Here is an 18,052-nt window from a genome sequence, read left to right on the forward strand (position 1 = left end):
GTCTCTCTCTGAGGCCTCTCTGCCTAGAAAGATTTCAGTCTTCACCTGGTTTTCCTTGTGGGTTCTTTACTGTCAGTTTGTGGCCCCTGTGGGGACATTAGTGTGCACTGACACCTCAGTAAGATGAGTGTCTGTGATCACAATTATTTCATTCACTGTCTCTAGTGCCAGCTGAGGTGCATGCACCTCCTATGCATTAGTGCTGTCAGACACCCTCTTCTTCTCCTGTCCATTCTTGGGGCTCCTGCATTTCTTCCTGCAGTGTGTCCACCTCATCAAAGGGAAAAATCTTTTTATATGGCCTGTAAGAGGTTGAGCACTCACCTCCGTGGCACCTCCTGATGGTCAGTCCGGAAATTAGCTCATTCCAGCCTCAGAGCGCCTCCTGCTGGCTGGTGTCTCTCCTGTAGTCACTGCTTGTCTTTCATTATCAATCTCCACCATTATACTTCAGGCCCCACATCCCTCCCTGCCCGTGGTGCTCCTTCTCTTGGGTACTGCCTGCAGCAGTACTCCCACACTTGGGGTCCTCCCCTCTCCAAGGAACCCCACCTCTAATCCCACCTCACCTCAGTGACCCACTGCCAGTCTTCATCTAGCCCCTTCCCTCAGGGGCAAACTGCAGTCTGAAATGGTCACTCATCATCAGTCAGGGGGTTGGACCTGTTGCCTCTTCCTCCCCTGGCTGCCTCCCCACAGCCCTAGTACCTCCTCGGGCCCTGACAGCAAGGCCTCGGCCTGGGGATTTTCCAGGCTGGAGCTCCCCCTGCCCTTTCCCAGCACTGCGCTGTCCAAGGTACCCTTTTCCTCTTTCAGGTAGCCAGGTCCATCTCTCTCCAAGGCTGGAGAAAGACTGACTGCTTTCTGGCCCTGCAGCCTTTTATAGGGCCCAGCCTGGCCCTGGTTGTCTGCCTCTCAGCCTTTTCTGATTGGCTCCCAGCCCTAGCCCTCTCCAAGGGCTGGCTTTTAACCCTTTCAGGGCTGGAGCGGGGTAACCACCCGGCTACATGGCCAACCTCTCCACAACAAAATCAATTAAGCCTTTTCCATCCTTTCCCTGGAGGGGTTTCTGTGGCTCTTCCTGCAATTAGCCCCAGCAACTCTGTCTTTTCCCTCAGTTATCCAAGGGCACACTGTCTTAAATATCCCATCTGTACAGAACCATAACATCTCCTCAGCCAGGCCTCAGGCCTCTAGCCCACTAGCTCCCTCTTGTCTGCTCAGTACCTGTAAGTGTTGCCACTTCTTTCCTGCAGGATTTGTAACAGCTCCTATAGCCTGGCTAGCTGCTGTTGCGGTTCCAGCTGTACCTGCAAACTGAATATCTGCTCCACAATCTCCTTAATAATATTCTTGTCCCACATATTCCCTGGGATCCTTGCTTCCTTTCCCCCCAAGTGTTGGGCTCTTTTTCTACATGAGATTTTTTTTGGCTGCTGCCTCCTGCACTTCACACTTTTGAAGCTCTCCTGCCCCATGGCTAAAGGAGAGATCACCAAATCCCTGGTAAATGGAGGGGAGGGTGATGGAGGGGAGGGTGAACTCTGTGTCCTGCTCCAGTCCTGGTTACTATACTCCAGGTTTGCTGTTTTCCCCCCTCACACTCCCATGATGTAGTTTCCTCTACTTACAGTTCAAAGACCTTCCCAGGCAATGCCTCTTTATGTTCCCCAGCTCCCCACACTTCAAACACCCTGCCCCTGTGACTTCACTCTTCTTGGCCCCAGGCTGTGTTTTATCAGTCTTTTAAACTACCATTGGAGTCTCTGGAATCTGAATGCAGAAGTCCTGTGTAACCCAGACCACCCTGGGTGTCTCAGTACTCAGCACCTGCCAGTAATTCCCCTTGTCTCTGTTACTCTAGGGGTAAACTGAACGTGCATACCCCTCTTGTCCACAGTATCTGCATCCCCTTAGTGCAGTGGCCTCCAGCTTTGGAGGTTCATGCCCCCCCTTACCCTGTCTGCGCCCCCCACCTTCCAAGAGCTGGGAGCAGGGCATGGCTCCAGGGGATGAGGGGGACGTGGACAGAGGTAAGGGGGTCGAGGCTGAGGCCACAGCTGTGGGGAGGGGTGAGGCCGGGAGCAGAGCTGGGGGCAGGACAAAGCTAGGTGGTGCTCCCTTCCTGCCTGGCCTGGGCCTGCCATGCCCCCCTAAACGTTCCTCCACGCCCCCCCCCCCCCCCCAGGAAAGCTTTTAGCCCATTATCCCTACAGTGAATCAGCCTTGAAGGTTTTCATATGGGCTTCCGTAATAGGAGATAAACAAATTCTTTGCTCTGAATCATTTGTGCCCAGTTGATTCTGGGATATTAGCATATTTGACCATCAATAGCCAATTTATTTACCAAGAGTTGCAGTTTATTTATCCTCCATGTAACTGTCTCTTAATTTTTAGCCTCAGTAAGGATTTCTGATGGACTGTATCTGTTACGCGGGGTTCCCCAAACCCAAACCTCTCGGTAACTTTACTCTCTGCGAGATGGTATCAGGATAAACCAAGGGAGACGCAGTGCTTCTGTCTGCTATATGGCTGACACAAACAAATCAAAACCAAGTGCTTTCACTTAAAGCTAGCACTTGATTAGTCTCTAGCACTCTCGCTACAAGACCTTTACTCAGAGTCTCTGCTTTATTTAATCTCAAGCACATACAAACACAATAGGTTATAGAGCACCCCCAAACATTAGTTACCTGTGGTCTGGAGGGGTCTCGAGTGGTCAAACGACAAATTTCCAGTGGCCAGCTATCCATCTGTTGCCAGGAATTCCAAGAGATGTCCAGAAAGTCAAATCCAAATTTCTTAGACCTATCTACCCCTTTTTATGTTAGTAGCTGCTACAGTTACCTCAACAACATGTCAATCAAAGAAAAAACATTAAACAAGTACTTTTTTAAGCAGTTAGTTATACAGATGTATTTTTGCAGAGTCTGCAGTCTCATGGGCCGTGGCTCACACACACCAGAAGTCAAATAAAGATAGACTTTCTGTTTTTCAGAGACACAAACCCAGCATATCAGAGAGGACACAGTCAGGCCCACTCCTCATGATCGCCCCTCCCTCTGGGCTTTGCCTTAGTGGTGCTAAGGCTGGTAAAAAGGCCTTACAGGTGCTACTCTTGGCAATAAGCAATATAATTGATAGTTGATCCCAAAAGTTGACAGGGCTTGAGCACCTGGTTGGATGCTAAAAATGCCCCTCATCGTATCTTGAACATCTTTAGGATCATGTACTTCAGTATGGCAGGTCAGAACCTCCCTATGGTTGAAGCCTAGGTTCTCTTTCTTGGTGTTCTACTTTTAAACCTACAGTCTCAGTATTTCCCTTCATTTGGAAGTGAGTCTGTTGATCAACCATAGCATTTTGTGCAAGGGTCTTTGGTGCAGGGTATGGAATCACCTTGGCTCAGACAATCATATCTACTAAGTGTTCTCTGCTGCCTTTTTCCAATCATACTTTTTTCAGGAAAAAAGAAACAGTTAGCCCAAGCAGAGTCTTGGGCTTTGAAGTGTACTCGGAGCATTGGCTACATTTTTCCTAGTGCTGAAGATCTCTTAGAGTGATTAAGTATTAGAAATGTGACAACCTTTCATAACTATTTTCTGCTTGAGGAGCTCCAATAAGCTAGACAGTGGGTTGTCCTCCCCTTCTGCATAAACAGATAGCTCCACCAATTAACTTCAGAAAGATTTTTGATGCTCAGATTTCCAGTTAGTAAACTGTCTTCTCTCTCTCCAATGTCTTTTCCACCTTCAAAAGGATTGGCTACTAGATGACCTCTGGAGTTAGATGCTTGCCATGTGAAGCAGGAATGATCCCAGTGGTAGCAAATCCAGCATGCCACTACTACTACCTGGGCTCCTCTCTCTTTTGGGAAAAGAGAGATTATTTGAAAATCTCCTGGGTAGGCAGCGGGGTTGAGTGGAGGGTACTGCTGATCTCCATCTGATCCTGCGGGCTGGAGGTAGTGACCTGGAGGTATAGTAAAAGGGACTAGAAGACACTTCCCCCAGCCAGCCCTACCCTGAACTTCTTGTCAGGCTCATGAATTTAGCCTTCACAGAAGCCAGATCAGAAAGAAGCTTCTCCCTGTCCCCTTAGGTGGACCAAAGCTGATAGGACTCTCTACATTGGCAAGCCTGCTCCCAGTGAAAAAGGTTTGTTCTTTAGAAGACTCTGTTTGCCTTCCCTCTCCCTCATCCCCTTCCACTGGGCTAGAAGAGGGCAGCTTTGCAGGAGCAGATTGGGGATCAATCAGGAGCTCTTTCTACACATCTACTGCATTCCCTTTTCCTGGATCTTTCAGCCTAAGTGGTCCATGTGTAGGTTGCTCTCCAGTCTCATATACCCAGAGCCCTTTTGAGCTTAAAGGAGTGAGGATTGTTCCTCATGGAAGGGACACATACAAGGGCCCTGGGGGTGGTGGAAATAAACAATTTGTTACCCCAGCACAGTAGTATGCCAAGCTATTATTTATAGGGTTGTCAAATGATTAAAAAAAATTACAATTGCGAGATTTAAAAAAATAGCTGTGGTTAATTGCAGTTTTAATCTCACTGTTAATAATAGAATACCAATTTAATTTTATTATAAATATTTTGGATGTTTTTCTACATTTTCAAATATATTACAACACAGAATACAAAGTGTACAGTGCTCACTTTATATTATTATTTTTGATTACAAATATTTGCACTGTAAAAAAGAGGATAGACTTCATCAGAGTTTTGTGGACTCCCTAACTGCCAGAGCCTACCTGCCCCTGGAGAGATTCCATACTGTGTCCAGTCTAATCTCTACAATACAGTGAAGCTGCAGATAACAGCAAGGACCTGCTTACAACTTCTGGGCCATATGTTGGCCTCCATGTTTGTCACTCCTCACGTGAAACTGCACCAAGTATAATTTTTTATCTAAATTTTATCTAAACTTGGCCTTGATACTTCAAGGTAGAGGGCATAAAAATTTAAAGCTAGCACATTAGGGAGAGTTTGTTTTCCTCTGAATTGTGATTCTGTAAAGACAAGTATCTTCTATAGATCTGCAGACTAAAAGAGTACACAGTTACACTTTTGAAAAAAGGAAGAAATGCATACAAATATACTAAAATGTGTAATGTTCTCAATTCAAAAATAACGTATTTTCACTGTCAGTAAGTGCTTTCCCTGATCCATGTCAAATATGTGCTAACTACTTATGCTAAACAATCTGTTTCATCTTGCATTAGCTGTGATGCTCAGAGTACCTTTACCAGACCTGAAGAAGAGCCCTGTGTGGTTTGAAAGCTTGTCTCTCTCACCAACAGAGGTTGGTCTAACAAAAGATGTTACCTCACCCATCTGGCCTCTCTAAATTCATTGTTTCGGCAACCTAAAAGCTCTAATGAACACCTAAGGTACACCTAAGGTACACACCCTTATGATACAGGCTATAAGACAAAGGTTATACACCAAAGTCTGTGCTTGATCAGCTCTGCTAGTAGGAATTAGATGCATCTTTCTGTAACGTATTTATTCTGTCTAGGGCCACATCCCAGTGCTGAGAGGATGTACCCTTAAGTATGATGCAGTCAGAGTTTTATATTTGTTCATAATTTACAAACACAAAAATCACAGGGCAAAGGATTCATTCTGTGGTTCCTACCTTCTTGCATGCTTAAGAGCAATCAAGTGCACTGATATTCCCAGCAAATAAATTAAGACCTATTTAGAACACTTTCTCTGAGGTCAAACCCATTGTGGAGGTATTATGAAACCATTAAGTATACTTAAATCAATGACTCCTGGGCATCCTGTGGACTCCATACAACTAAGTTCTTGTCTACACTACAGATGCTACAGCAGCACAGCTATGGCACTGCAGCTGTGCCACTGTATTGCTGTAGTGTAGACACTCGCTACAGTGATGGAAAGGGTTTTTCCACTGCTATAGTTAATCTACATGCACCTGACGAAGTGGGTATTCACCCACGAATGTTTATGCTCCAATACATCTGTTAGTCTATAAGGTGCCACAGGACTCTGCCGCTTTTACAGATCCAGACTAACACTGGTACCACTCTGATACTTGCTCTCACTAAAGTCTCTCATGACTTCTTTCTAGTCAAATCTCATGGATTGTATTCTGTCTTTGGGCTTGTCTACACTTCCGGCTAAATCGGCACTGCTGCGAGTGATGCGGTGGTGTCGATGTAGCGGGTCTGGTGAAGACAAGCTAAGTCAATGGCAGAGCGCTCTCCCATCGACGTCTGTACTCCACCTCCCCAAGAGGCAGAAGGTAAGTTGGTGGGAGAGCATCTCCTGTTGACATAGTGCAGTGTAGACGCCGCTGTAAGTCAACCTAAGTTACATCAACTTCAGTTATGTAAGTTACGCAACTGAAGTAGCATGACTTAGAACTACTTACAGCATTAGTGTAGACCAGCCCTTTATCTTCCTTGACCTCTCTTTGGCTTTTGACACCATCAACTGCTCCCTATGTCTTGAAATTTTGTCCTCTGTTGTCTTTTGTGGTTCTGTCCTCTCATAGTTCTCCTCTTACCTCTCTGATTACTCTTTCAGAGTCTCATTTGATGGGTCATTCTCCTACCCCCGCCCCCCGCTCTATCTCTGGGTGACCCTAAAAGCTCCATCCTTAGTCTCTTTCTCTTCTTCCCATCTCTATCTGCTCTTAACTGCAAGCATGGTTTTAACTACCATCTTTGTGTGATGACATGCAAATCTACAGTTCTACTGATGAATTATCTCCGTAGCCTTTCTTTCTGACATCTTTTTGGATGTTCAGTCATCCTCATAAATGAAACATGTCCACAACTGAGTTATTAATCTTTTTCCAATCTCTCTTGTATCCACACTTTTGCCATCATTGTGGACAACACTACAGTCCTTCTCACTCAGGCATGTACCTTGAGTGTGAACTTTGACTTAGCCCTTTCATCTAGACCCACATATTCAGATTATTTCTAAAGCTTGCTGCTTTTTCTTTCATGACATTTCATGGCCTTTCCTCTGCTCACACAACTAAACTCTTGTCCCAGTCCTCATCATTTCACATCTTGACTATTGCAACCTCCTCTTTTCTGGCGTTGAATACTGCAAACTTGCTCCCTTCAACTCTTTTTCAAAATGCTGCTGCTAAAATAATTTTCTTGGTTCATTTTTCTGATCATGTCATCCTCCTCTTTGTGTCCCTCCACTGACTCCCTCTTCATCTGTGCATCAAATACAAGATTCTTGTCTTTATCTTTGAAATGCTTCATAACTTAGCCCTACCTTTGTGTCCTCTGGCTGACCAATTCTATAGAGGTCAGCTGGTAATATTCTAATGACACACATTTATATTTGCAAGTAACTCTGTTGTTTTTGGCTTCCGCAACAAAATGCTGCAGCATTGTTTTGATCTATAACAACATGTCGATTGAACATCAGCTCTTCCAAGGAGATGTACTTGTTACATCAGACAACAGTGAAGGTGTGTTTTGTCTTATTCACTAAGTTGAGGAGGAAACAGCAAAGCAGGCAAAGTGTGTCGTATTTTTAAATGTTGTGATAAATCTACTTAATGCACTAAGTTATATGAATTTCAAACTCAGTCTTCTAAAACCATTTGAGTTTTCCTTTACCAATAAACATCTACTTTCAACTTGTCAGTTCTTTTTAAAAATAAACATATGCAGATATCAGCTATAAAAAGTTGAGCAATTATTTATTTTAATCTTGCAAAGAAAATACACACTGTATTTTCTCATATATTACTGGCATATATTATAGGAAAAAGTGAGGAAGTGTAAAGCTTTTATTCATATGAGTTTTAAGTGACTATATTTGCTCACAAGTAGTAGAGACCGGAGTGAACTATGCAGGCCATCCTAAATAAGAGCCAGTAAAACTTTTAACCACACTCTCATATTGTATATATGCCACATTACAGAAAAACTATTTTAGAAATGTTTTTTATTTTTAAAACATTGGGAATTTTTTATTTATTTTTTCTACCTGTAAATCCAGGTGCTTTAGTTACCTTGAGTCCAATTGTATAAACCCAAAGGTAGCAATAAAATCCTTTAAAAATAACCTAAAATACTTCTAGATATTAAAATGTCCTAATAATGTCATAATATCAAATCCTGTGTCTCCAGAGCTAATAGTAAGTCTTTAGGTTCCATTGGGGAAACTGGGTATCTCCCATTTCCAAAAATATAAAATTCCTACTTCTTGCCTTGTAGGCTGCAAGGTATCAGACTTTAAATTTGTGACATTTATGTAGAAAAAAGCTGTTACTGTCCCTGGGAAGAGGAGGAAATATTTTTATGACAGCTTTGTTTGGAGTTTTTTTTTTTTTTTTTTTTTTTTTTAAGAAAATGGCTATTTGAAGCTGCTCAAGGGGTTGAAGTATTAGAACTAGTCCATGGGAGATGGATTTGTGGACAGATAGCAGATGCGGATGTCAAGGCTATATGATAAACTTGTCACAGAGGTATCACTGAGGACTGTAGTATGTGTATATGTGCATACATGCATAGACATACAGAATTTAATACGTGCAATTCTTTAAACACCATCACTGAAGCGAGCTCATTTTTCCAAATAGCTGTATAGAATTGTTAATGTTTATCTGTAAGGCTCTTATATTGAGGACACTTCACCTGCACTTATGGATGCATTCACTTTTTTTGCTACTCTTGATGTGAAATGGCATCTCATAGTGGAAGTATTTAAAACAGAGATTTTTTTATTTTTTAGCAGATCCCAGTATGGTTTTATGTATCTGGTACATATGCCAGAGTAAATAATGTGAAAAATAAACACTTTCTGATAAAATATTATTTTAAACAAGTAAAAGTATTTGATTGTAACATTAAACATCTCCGACCATTGAGATTTTTCTGAGTGGTAGGAAATATTCCTCTGGTAGGGTCAAATTTATCTGAGAGATAATAGGTGGACTTCTTTTTTGGTTGACATATGTATTTGTTTGGAGTGGGTAGTCATGTAGGAATTGTAGTGACATAACCTTTACTCCCTGTTCTAGAGGTCCATACTCTAACATTATTGTTTTGTTACTGGTCTTGAGTGGAAGGTTGTGTTTATGAACAGCATTGCTTTCATTGATATGCTGACTTAAAGCCAGGAATCATGAGATATGGAACATTGTTATTTATTCATCAAAACTGTTAAATACCTTTGTTATCCTAGAACCGGATGACCACCTAACAGTAGCCCAATCACTGAAGAAGGAATTTGACAATCCTGACACTGCAGACTTGAAGTTTCTAGTGGATGGAAAATATATTCATGTTCATAAAGTCCTTCTCAAAATTAGGTAAGGAATAACATCAACACTTTACCCATGCTGAGTAGTGACTGTTTAATACTGTTGATATTTGGTTTCTTTCTGGTGTGATTATGAGCAGGCCCTATGCTGAAAACCACCTGCTTTTCTAAGTATTAGCCTAATTTCCTCCTCCCCTTCCTTTTGGATCCAAAAATTTCATAGCACACTTCCTAATCCTACTTTTTATTTGCTCTCCTCCAGTCTGGCTTCCACCCTCTTCACTGCGTCTATATTATCGTGATCAAGCTTGTTAAGACCTTTTCCTTGCTAGGAAAAAGGAACACTTATCTGTCTTCTTTCCCTGCTGCCTTCTCCTTAGTTGATCACTTTCTCCTCCTTTCCTTTCTTGGCTTCCACATGTGGGGCCCTCTGTTTCTCTCTTCCTTCATCTTTTCTTTAGCACCTTCGTTGGTAGCTCTGCATCCTCCCCTCTCACCCAGGTGTTCATGTTTTTCAGGTTTCTGTCCTTGGTACTGATCCTCTGTTTCCAGCTGGCAGCATCATCACCTCCAATTGTTTCAGCTGCTGCTTCTCTGGGTGCTTCCCAAATGTACATGTCTACTTCCAGCCTATCCCCTTCTGTCCAGTCTCACATCCTGTATGTCTTAGTTATTTCTTTGACTAACTTGGTGGGCCTGAATTTCAGACGGACCTCCCTTTTTGTGTTCACAACTATTTGCAGGTTAATATCACTTTCCAATCTAACTGATTGATATGCAGATGTTATTAAGTTTATGTAAATTCCATTAAATGAGTCTGCATCTTATTTTTAGAACAGAATTTCACATGATTGTTGTTTGTGAAGCAAAAAGCATAGCACTTTTTCAGAATATCTCCAAAACTGGTCACACAGTAGGTCAGTAGCAAAACTAGAAATAGAACCTAGATCTCCTGACTCCCACCCCAGCATCCTGTTCACTTGACCATACTGCTTCTCATTCCATCTCCACTCTCTTGCTAACTCTTTTTTGCTTCATCCCCTTTAATTGTACAATAATCTGCCCCTTCCTGATAATAATGTACCTCCTCTGCCAAAACCTGCTTCTTGCCTTGATTACCATAATCTCTTCTCCATGTTCCTTTTCCTCATCTTGAATCCTTTCACTGATTTCCTGGATGTTACTGCATCAAATTCAAGCTCCTTGGCTTCACCTTAATTAATCTTGCCTCAGTTTACATCTCTGCTCTCATTTCCTAGTACTCCACTATTTCCCTATATTGTTATCTTTTCTCCACGTGCTCCCTTCATCTCTTGCACCCCGATATACACTTTCATTCTGCCATCTTTGCTTGAAATGGCTTTTTCTTCTTTGAGGTATGTTGTCCACACAGATTCCACTCTAGGTATGCATGTGGGATCAGATTCCTTTGAAAGCCATGTCTGCTGGGGCTGCACCCCAGCATGCCCTTGCGTCCACCAAAGCCAAGGGTATGTGCTCAGCCGCCACTCAGTTCCTTCTTACTGCCGGTGACTGTGAGACGGAAAGCTTTCAGTGCCCAGGCCCATTGAATATTTGGTGCACCTTGCTTTAGGAAGTGTTTTCATGAAAAGTAGTTGGTTAAGAGTTTAGAGTTTTGTCATAGACAAAAGAGTTAGAACCTTTCTGAATTCTTTGTAGATTTTTGTAAATAATTTCCTTTTCTTTCTCACCTCCAGGCTCAAGATAACTGCTTGTTAGTCACCTAGAGTGGAATCTGTGTGGACAATCTCTTGAATGAGAGAGAACAGTTACCGTGCTTCTTCTTTGAGTGCTTGTTCACGTTGATTCCAATCAGGTGTGCGCACGCCGCGTGCACAGTTGCCAGAAATTTTTCCCCTAGCAGCTCCCGTTGGGTCGGCTGTGGAGCCCCCTGGAGTGGCGCCTTCATGGTGCTCGATATATGACCCTGCCAACCTGGCCCCTCCTCGGTTCCTTCTTACTGCCTGTGACAGTTGTTGGAACCGCGCGTGGCTTGCTTACAAGTTCTACTCACTTCCCCTAGCTTTCTAGTGTAGTTTATGTTAGTAGTTTATAGTTGTTCTAGTTTTTATTAGTTAGTAGTAGTTCTGTTAGGATTGGGGGGGTTTCCCTTCCACCCTGACCTTTCCTCTTGGGGACCTCGGGGCATGCCTTGATCCCCGGGGTTCAAGTCCTGCAGTAAGCCCATGCCAATGGGCAACCCCCATGACGCTTGTTTAAAGTGTCTGGGGGAGGCTCACCAAGCCGATAGGTGCAGGATTTGCAAGGGTTTTTGTCCCAGGACCAGAAAGGATCAGGATTTCAAGTTGAAACAGCTCCTCATGGAGGCTGCTCTTAAACCGCAGCCCGCCTCTGTGCGGCAGGACCCGACACCGAGCACAGAGACTCAGCACCATTGACCCCCATGCCTAAGACTGTGGGAACTGCCTGGCACCGGTCTCATGCGCCGGCACTGCAAAAGAAGTACGCCAAGAAGGGTAGAGGCGGATCTCCTGTGAGACCCTCCCCTGCTGTCCCAGCCAATGGGCACAACCCAGAGAGGAACACCTGGCCCCGAGACCCTTGAAGTTGGCTCCGGGAACTTCAGACATGCAAGACGTACCATTATGCCTGGGACTTTTGGACTCCCCAATCCATATAGTAGAGGAGGTGGGGCTACCGTCCACTCCAGACACCTTCAAGGCCGCACGGGACCTCATTGCCATGACGACACCATGGTCTCCGAGTCTCCGTGACAAGCCCCCTGCACTGCTGAGGGTGCTACCATCCCGCAGCAAGCGAACAATGATGCGCCCGCCCACATCGCCAGGTCACCGATTCGCGGCACCGGTCCTATGATCAGGGCCGGCAGCGGGACCTCAGATGATCATAATCGCGTCACCGATTCCCCTCAGTACAGATCGAGGTCTCGCCACCGCTCCCCTTCCTCGCAGCATCACTCATCTGGCCAGTTCTGATTGGCACTGCCATGGCCCTCTAGATCCCAGTCCCTGTCCTCAGAATGCAGGGTCTAGGTACTCACACCAGAGCCGGCGCTGGTTGACTCATTGACAGCCCGATGTGGGTACAATGCCATGGTCACCCCAATTGCAAGGACCGGCACAATGCCCTTTTTGGATCCCCTGGGCATATCACCAGTCCCAGGGTACCTTGTCCAAGGGCTCCCAGTCGTTGGCATCCAAGCCCAAGCTGCCGACGGCATTGGCCAGCCACCCCATGCCCAGAATTGCTGAAGGGATTCCGCTCACAGCATTTTCACCAGCACAGACCCCCTGCCCCTACAGTGGAACAGGGGATCATTCACCCGGAACAGCAGGTCGAGCAGGAGGTCCCCAGGGACCAACAGGCCCAGGATGACCCATTTACCCCGCCTGCATCCTTGTCCTCTTCCCCGGATGGAGCGGTACCGGGAACTTCAGTCTCAGGATGACCACCCGTAGATAGTCGCGCCCACCAGGACCCACTCTGCAGGGTGGCGCGTAACATGGGCTTGCAAGCCGAGGAGGTGGTTTAACAGGAGGACCCAATGGTGGACATTTTGGCGCTGCCACTCATTAGAACCATTCAAAACAACACCAAAACTGTGTGGCAGACCCAGGCCTCCATTCCCCGACGGCCAAAGAAGTAGAATGCAAAAACTTTGTTCCCTCCAAGGGTTACGTGTATCTGTACTCCCACCCTCAGCCCTGCTCCTTGGTGGTGCCTGCGGTTAATGAACGTGAAAGGCAGGGGCAGCAGGGACCCACGCCTAAATCCAAGGACTCTAAAAAACTTGACCTTTTTTGGTAGAAAGGTCTACTCCACTGGGGGGGCCTACAGCTCAGGATTGCTAATCAACTGGCAGTCCTGAGCAGATATAATTTTAAGGCTCCATGCTCAAATTTAAGAAGTTAATACCGTCAGAGTCAAGGGACGAGTTTGGGGCCATTGTGAAGGAGGGCAAGACAGTGGAGCGGACCTCTTTACAGGCCTCACTGGACGCTGCTGACTCGGCAGCACGTGCCTTGTCCTCCTCATGGCTATGCCAGAGGACCTCATGGCTTCAAGTTTCGGGCCTACCCACCCCCCCCCACCCCCCCGAGGTCCAACAGACCCTGCAGGACCTTCCCATTGATGGGACAGGATTGTTCGCGGAGCAAACAGGCTCCAGGCTACGTGGCCTAAAGGATTCGAGGGCGACGATGAAGTCACTGGGGATGCATATCCCAGCTACTCAGCGAAAACACTTTAAACCTCAACCTCTCCCTAGGCTTTTCTAGAAGACGAGGTAGGAACGGCAGGCGCAAGCCATCCCAGCCCTTGTCATCACAGGACCAGGCACACACCTCCTCGGCCTCCAAGCAGGCATTTTGAAGGTGCGCCTGGGGACTACGTGTCAGACTGCATATCGGAATCGCAACCCTGCTTTCAAAATCGTCTGTCCCACTTCTACCATGCATGGTCCCAAATAACACTGGACCGCTGGGTTCTCCACGTGGTAGAAGTGGGATATTCTCTCCAATTCTGCTCCTCCCCTCCCTCCCATCCCACTTCCCTGTCCCTCTTCAGGGACCCTTCTCACGAGCAGCTCCTTATCCAGGACATGTAATCGCTCCTCGCCATAGGAGCAGTGGAGGAGGTTCCTAAGGAGCTAAGGGGCAAGGAGTTCTACTCCCGTTATTTCCTAATACCCAAGGCAAAGGGCGAGTCTCAGACCCATTCTAGACCTCAACAGGTTCATGGTGAAATTGAAGTTCTGCATGGTCTCCCTGAGGACAATTATTCCTTACCTGGATCTGGGAGACATGAAAGACGCGTACTTTCACATAGCTATTCAGCCCATGCACAGATAATTTCTACGGTTTGTAGCCAGCCACAAACACCATCAGTTCACTGTCCTCCCCTTCGGTCTGTCGACAGCCCCCCAAGTATTCACCAGGTGTATGTCATTCGTAGAAGCCTTCCTCCGCAGGAGGCAGGTGCAGGTATATCCTTACCTCGATGACTGGCTACTCAGGGGACACACCAGGGAGCAGGTGGAGTCTCAAGTCCGACTAGTCAGAGCAACTTTCGAGAGGCTGGGTCTCCTGCTCAATGTGAACAAGTCAATCTTGTCACCGACTCAAAGATTAGAATTCATCGATGCGGTGCTGGACTCGGTGCAGGCAAAGGCGCTCCTGCCAAAGACCCAATTTCAGACCATGACAGACGTTATCCAAAGCCTCAGGCGGTACCCAGCCACTACCGCGAGGGATGCCTGAGTGTCCTCAGTCACATGGCAGCCTACACTTACGAGGTACGGCATGCCAAACTGAGGCTCAGACCACTTCAAGCATGGCTCATGTATGTATACCGCACAGGGCCTGGAATCTGTGGTCACGGTGCCAGACCAAGTACTCAAGTCCCTCCAATGGTGGCTTGACCCTTGCACAGTCTGCAAGGGAGTCCCCTTCAACAGCCGCCAGCCCTCCTTGTCCCTAGTAACGGACGCATCAGCTCTGGGTTGCGGGGGCGCATCTGGGAGAGCTCCAGACACAAGAATTATGGTCGCAGGATGAGCTCTTCCTGCATATCAATATGCTCTGAGAGCTCAGAGCAGTACGGCTAGCATGCCAAACCTTCCTATCCCGGCTCCAAGGCCAGTGTGTGCGGGTAATGACAGACAACACCACGGCCATGTTTTACATCAACAAGCAAGGTGGAGCCCACTCTTCCTCCCCCGCCCCCATGTCGGGAGGCCCTTCAGCTATGGGGGTTCTGCATAGCCCACTCCATTCACCTGGAGGCGTTCTATCTCCCAGGTATGCAGAACGAATTAGTGGATCTCAACAGATGGTTTCACTATCATGAGTGGGCCATCCATCCAGATGTCATATATTCTATCTTCCGAAAGTGGGGGTTTCCCCAGGTTGATCTGTTTGCCACTCAGAGCAACAGGAGGTGCCCAATGTTCTGCTCCTTTCAGAAACTCAGCCCGGGTGCAATCTCGGATGCATTTCTGCTCCCCTTGGGAGACCGTCTCATGTATGCCTTTCCACCATTCCAACTCGTGCACAGAATACTGCTGAAAATCCACAGAGAAAGAGCTGTAGTAATTCTGCTGGCCCCAGTGTGGCCCCACCAGCATTGGTACACCACGCTTCTGGAGCTGTCAGTGGTGTTACCACTCTATCCCAATCTGATCACGCAAGACCACGGTTGCCTTCACCACCTGGGCCTCCAGTCCCTCCATCTCAAGGCTTGGAAGCTTTATGGCTAAACCCAATGGAGCTCCTGTGCTTGGAACCAGTAAGAACGACCCTGGTCAGCAGCAGAAAACCATCCGCCAGGGCCACTTATCTGACCAAGCGGAAAAGGTACAATTGCTGGTGTGCTCAGCATCACACTCCTCCACTCCAGGCGTCTATACCACTCATCCTAGAGTACCTTCTGCACCTCAGCCAACAAGGCCTGTCAGCATCATCCATCACAGTACACCTTGCTGCTATCTTGGCCTTCCATCCGGGAATGTCTGGACATTCCATATTCACTAACCCTATGGTAGGACATTTTCTTAAGGGCCTGGAATGGCTATATCCTCGGGTTAGACAGCCCCTTCTGGCATGGGACCTTAACCTGGTCTTGTCCAGATTAATTGGACGCCCATTCGAACTGCTGGTGACTTGCTCCCTTCTCTACCTGTCATGGAAGGTAGCCTTCCTGGTCGCCATCACGTCAGCCAGGAGGGTGTTGGAGTTAAAGGCCCTTACCTCTGACCCACCCTACACGGTCTTCCACAAGGACAAGGTGCAACTCAGACCTCACCCGGCCTTTCTCCATAAGGTAGTTTAACAATTCCGTACTAGCCAAGACATTTCATTACCTGTCTTCTACCCCAAGCCCCAAAACAGTACCCAAGAGCAAAGGCTGCACGCAATGGATGTTCGGCAGGCATTAGAATTCTACACTGAGCGCACAAAGCTGTTCAGGAGATCTAACCAGCTGTTCGTGGCAGTGACAGACCATATGAAAGGACTCCCAGTCTCATCTCAAAGATTATCTTCCTGGATCATGGCCTGTATCTGCACGTTATGAGCTGGCCAAGGTCCCACCTCGGCCTCTCAGGGCTCACTCCACAAGGGCACAGACCTCTTCAGCTGCGTTTCTGGCCCAGGTGCATACGTTCACCTCTCACTGTGCCATCACACAGCACGCTAGAGATGTTGCAGCTTTCGGCAGAGTGGTGCTCTCTTCAGTGATTTCTTAACTCCAACTCCACTTCCGGAATAGAGCCTGGGAGTCACCTGATTGGAATAGACATGAACAAGCACTCGAAGAAGAAAAAACGGTTACTCACCTTCTTGTAACTGTTGTTCTTCAAGATGTGTTGTTCATGTCCTTTCCAGTACCCACCCTCCTATCCCTCTGTCGGAGTAGCCAGCAAGAAGGAACTGAGGAGGGGCCATGTCAGCAGGGTCATATATTAAGTGCAATGAAAGCGCCACTCCAGAGGGCTCCACAGCCGACCCAGCGGGAACTGCTGGGGGCAAAATTTCTGGCACAACGTGTCATGCAGATTCCTGAGAGGCCTCAAGAGGCCTTTCCCGCTGGTCTGGGCTCCTATCCCATGATGGGACCATAACTTGGTTCTTTCTAGGCTCACGGGCCCACTCTTTGAGCCAATGGGCTCCTGCTCCCTTTCCCACCTGTCATGGAATGTCGCTTTCCTTGTGGCGATAACATCGGTGAGACGAGTGTCGGAGATTAAAGCCCTGACATCAGAGCCGCCATATACGGTGTTCCGTAAGGACAAAATCCAACTGCGACCCCATCCGGCCTTTCTGCCGAAAGTGGTGTCTTCCTTCCTAAGTTAAATATTTTCCTCCTACTAATTATTGTTTGGTCATAAAATAAACATCAACTTCTTTACAGGTAAGTAATCCACAGATCCATATATTTGGCTACAAGACAATGGAACATCAGATTAATAGCTTCATTAAGCCATATTACCTCAAGGTATAACTATTATCACACCTGGCTAAGAGGATAACATGCATGTAACACACCATTGCTGAATGCTTCCCTTCATGAGCATTATCATGAGTGCATTACTTTTAAGAGATCCTTTTTATTGCTGCATTTTTATAACTCAGTGGTTGGTGTTTTTTTTTTTTTTTTGCCTTGTTCCGTAAGTACTCCTAAAACTAAATTGTGAGATTGGTGGCTACGAGCATGTGGTGGTAGTGGTGGAATGGTGGGCAGGCCCTGTTCAAGTGGGAGAGGCCAGAGGCATTCTGCCTACACAAACAGGTGTATCCATGGACACTTGGGGATTGCGTGGATGAGCAGCAACTGCTATTCCCTTTAAAAGACACAGCGTGCATTCCCCCCTTTCCAAATTCCTGACCACAAATGCAGAAGAGCTAAAGGGCTCTATCCATGTTCTGTTCCATTGGAGGTCACTACCACTGCTATGATGCACCTACCTTGTGCTCAGAAAACAAAGATACAGGATTTTGGCTGCCTCTTCAAGTCCCACATCCCTACACAACAACGTGAGAGAAACCAAATTATAACTCCTGCGTATTTTATTGATTTGTGATTTTATGTTTATATATTTTCATGACATGAAAAATGCATAACATAAAAAGCAAAATATATATAGATAACAATTTAGACCAATATAAAAGGAAGATAAAATAACTGATAAATAAGTAGATTTTTGTTTTTCATTTATGTGGTAGTAGTGCTCTTTCTGTACCATGGAGACCTATGACCAGATAATGTGCTAATGTATAGCA

The 18,052-nt window shown here is 46.3% G+C and overlaps 1 protein-coding gene across 3 annotated transcripts in view; it reads left to right on the forward strand.

Annotated features, from left to right (window-relative positions):
* RCBTB2 (RCC1 and BTB domain containing protein 2) overlaps positions 1-18,052 on the forward strand; it is an 88,946-nt gene that overhangs the window by 46,984 nt on the left and 23,910 nt on the right. For all 3 annotated transcript variants that reach the window (XM_074960786.1, XM_074960775.1, XM_074960794.1), the window contains exon 11: positions 9,195-9,321. In XM_074960786.1, coding sequence (XP_074816887.1) covers positions 9,195-9,321 — 127 coding nt within the window. The remainder of the gene's footprint in view (positions 1-9,194; positions 9,322-18,052) is intronic.

This window comes from Natator depressus, chromosome 1 (assembly GCF_965152275.1).
Source record: "Natator depressus isolate rNatDep1 chromosome 1, rNatDep2.hap1, whole genome shotgun sequence".
Taxonomy (NCBI): domain Eukaryota; kingdom Metazoa; phylum Chordata; order Testudines; family Cheloniidae; genus Natator; species Natator depressus.